This window comes from Aptenodytes forsteri, unplaced genomic scaffold (assembly GCF_000699145.1).
Source record: "Aptenodytes forsteri isolate BGI_AS27 unplaced genomic scaffold, ASM69914v1 Scaffold494, whole genome shotgun sequence".
Lineage (NCBI taxonomy): Eukaryota > Metazoa > Chordata > Aves > Sphenisciformes > Spheniscidae > Aptenodytes > Aptenodytes forsteri.
Window position 1 is genome coordinate 292,930 of NW_008794455.1, and position 2,681 is coordinate 295,610.

Genomic DNA, 2,681 nt, shown 5'->3' on the forward strand with positions numbered 1-2,681 from the left:
TCTGGGCTCGCCCGGGCGGCCCGGGAGGGTGGGCAGAGCCTCTGGGGACCCCGGCCCTGGGCCCAGCGCCCCAGCCCTGCTCTACGTGACAGGGAGGGGGCACCTGGGAAACTAGTAATCACTACAAAGATTTTTGCTTTTTAAAAACTACAACCAAAAACCATTTAAAAAAAAAAATAATAAAACCACCCCCTCCCCACACCCACCCCTCAAAAAAATCTAAAAAATACTTTTTTTCTGGGTCTTGCAGGAGAGTGGCTCCGCCGGGGCTGGTCACGCGGCCGGGCGCGCGCACTCAGCACCCCAGGCATGCGTGGCTTCGGTGGGGTGCAGTGGGGTAGGAGCAGCTGCCCCCCAGGAGAGGTTGGAGGGGGGCCAACGCTGCTGGGACCAGTAAACTCACATAACTGGGAAGGGCTGGGAGCAACTGCCTGCTCCTCGCGCCCCAAAAGCCCTAAGGCAGCCCAGCGAGTGCCCAGGCAGGCCCTGGGAGCGGGAGCAAGGCCGTGCCCGTGCCTTCTCAGGGTGAAGGGGGGGGAGCTGCCCCCAGAGAGCCAGCCCAGCCGTGGTGGTGGGGCGGGACTGTCGCCGGCCCGCAGCCCCCGGTTCAGTGGCTGCTGTTGCTCATGGAGAGCCCAGGTTGCAGCGCTTGAGGGAACATCTCGGCTTTGTGGAAGGGCGGCATGTAGACGGGAGGGGAGGGCGCCAGGCTGTAGCCCTGGGATGTCACCGGGATGGGCAGGCCGGTGGGCACCAGGGACTGGTTCATGTCATACATCACCCCCTCCGCCTCGTTGCCGAAGGGCAGCAGCAGCCGTTTGCCTTTCTGACGCCGGTTGCAGAACCAGACCCGGACCACCTGCGAGGGAGGCGAGATGGGGAAGGGTGAGGGGAACGAGCCCAGGCGCTGTGCGGGTGACAAGGAGACCCTTCTGCTGGTGGCATCTCCACAGCACAGCACCCTGCCTGCCACAGCTCCTCCTGGGGCTGGGCTCGAACAGGCCGATGGTGGCTACCCGGCCACTCTCCCACAGCTTCCAGTATCGAACTGGTCTGATGTGGGTGCTCAGGAACCGCAGCCGTTTGGGCACCCACCCTGCAAACCCTCCCAACCTACATCTTTGTCCAGGTTGAGGTCCTCGGCAATCTGGGAGATCTCCTGGGGACTGGGCTTCACGCACTTGCGGAAGAAGCTCTCCAGTGTCCCCTTCACGTTGGTCTCGATGCTGGTCCTGCGTTTTCTCTTCCGGGCTTGGGCCAACACTTGCTCTGCATTGCACATCTGGAAATGAGAGGCCACACGCTTGATCACAGGGCTAGCAATGTCCTCACCAGGCTCTGGACGCACGTGCGGCTGGCTGCAGAGGTCTGGGAGGGACGGGGGGAGGGACGGGGACAGGCTTTGTCCCCGTGACTGTCCACTGAGTGTCACCCCACTGCAACCGGAGCCGTTCACAGTGTCCCAGTACTGCCTGTAGCTGGTGCAGGGGGGATGGACACGTCTTTCTACATCACTCCAGGCTCCCCAGGGAGCAGCAAGCTGCATCTCCAGCTCATCTGCGACTCCAGCAGGACCCGGCTGCTCTGAGACGGGAGCTGCCACAGTTGTCACAAGGTGTCTGCGAGGGGATTTGGGCTCCCCCCAGCCTGGCAGAAGGCGATACCCAGTGGGTTCCCCTCACAACCGGACTGAAGCCATGGCAGCGAGATGCTGCTATGGCACAAGATGCCTGCTGCTCCCCTCCTCTCTCCCAAAAAGCACGTGCAGAAGGGATGAGAAGCTGCAGCTTGATGGCTCATCAGTGTGCGGTACCCCCGACTCCTGGCCCTCCCCAGCCCCATACCTCTTGCATGTTGTCCGTGTTCTCCGCCTCATTGAGCCAACGCTGCAGCAGTGGCTTCAGCTTGCACATGTTCTTGAAGCTGAGCTGGAGCGCTTCGAAGCGGCAGATGGTCGTCTGGCTAAACATCTTCCCTGCGTGGGCAGGCAGGGTGTCACGCACTGCTCCTGCCCCCGCGTCAGGGGATCTCCCACCTCCAGCAGCTGCCCAGGACCCCCCCCGTAGCATCCCCTGTCCTTGGGGATAGGGGACCAGGAAAGGCATTCTCCCCGCTGCTTCAGCAGGCATTTAAAGCACTGAAACACTTCAATAAGCAGCTGTAGCTATTTTAAACCAGTTCCATGTTATCAAACCCTTCCAGCTTGAGCGAGTACTTAACAGGGTGAGGGAGCCCCAGGAGCCCTGGGGCTGGTGCTCACCGCCTCCTTCGCAGGTCGTTAAGGAGCAGAAATCTCCATTGCCCAGGTGCTCCATCCCCCTCCCAGGCCTCTCCCTTCCCCCCGGGTGTGTGGGGGGAGACGAGGACCTTTCCCGGGCCCTTACCGTAGAGGGTGCCCAGAGCCAGCCCCACGTCAGCCTGGGTGAAGCCCAGCATGATGCGCTTGTGCTTGAGGTCCTTGGCGAACTGCTCCAGCTCCTCCGAGGTTGGTGCCTACCGGCGGGGGCAGAGATAAACTGAGAGGGGACAACTCACGCCCAGGGGCTGGCAAGAGCAGGGTCTGTCGGTGTGGTGGGGTCAGCGTGGGACAGGGACGGGGACAGGAGAGGGCTCACCCTTGGCAGCGCCAACACCCACCAGCCACTGTCACCTCTGGAAAGTGGGGGCCTTGGGGCGATGGG

General features: G+C 62.3%; 1 protein-coding gene across 1 annotated transcript in view; it reads right to left on the minus strand.

Annotated features, from left to right (window-relative positions):
- Window positions 1–607: 607 nt before the first annotated feature.
- Window positions 608–2,681, minus strand: part of LOC103908309 (POU domain, class 5, transcription factor 3) — a 3,046-nt gene continuing 972 nt past the window's right edge. Inside the window, exons 2-5 of the mRNA XM_009290660.1 lie at window positions 2,385–2,493; window positions 1,845–1,975; window positions 1,118–1,282; window positions 608–859 (exon numbers count right to left, since the gene is read on the minus strand). Coding sequence (XP_009288935.1) covers window positions 608–859; window positions 1,118–1,282; window positions 1,845–1,975; window positions 2,385–2,493 — 657 coding nt within the window. The remainder of the gene's footprint in view (window positions 860–1,117; window positions 1,283–1,844; window positions 1,976–2,384; window positions 2,494–2,681) is intronic.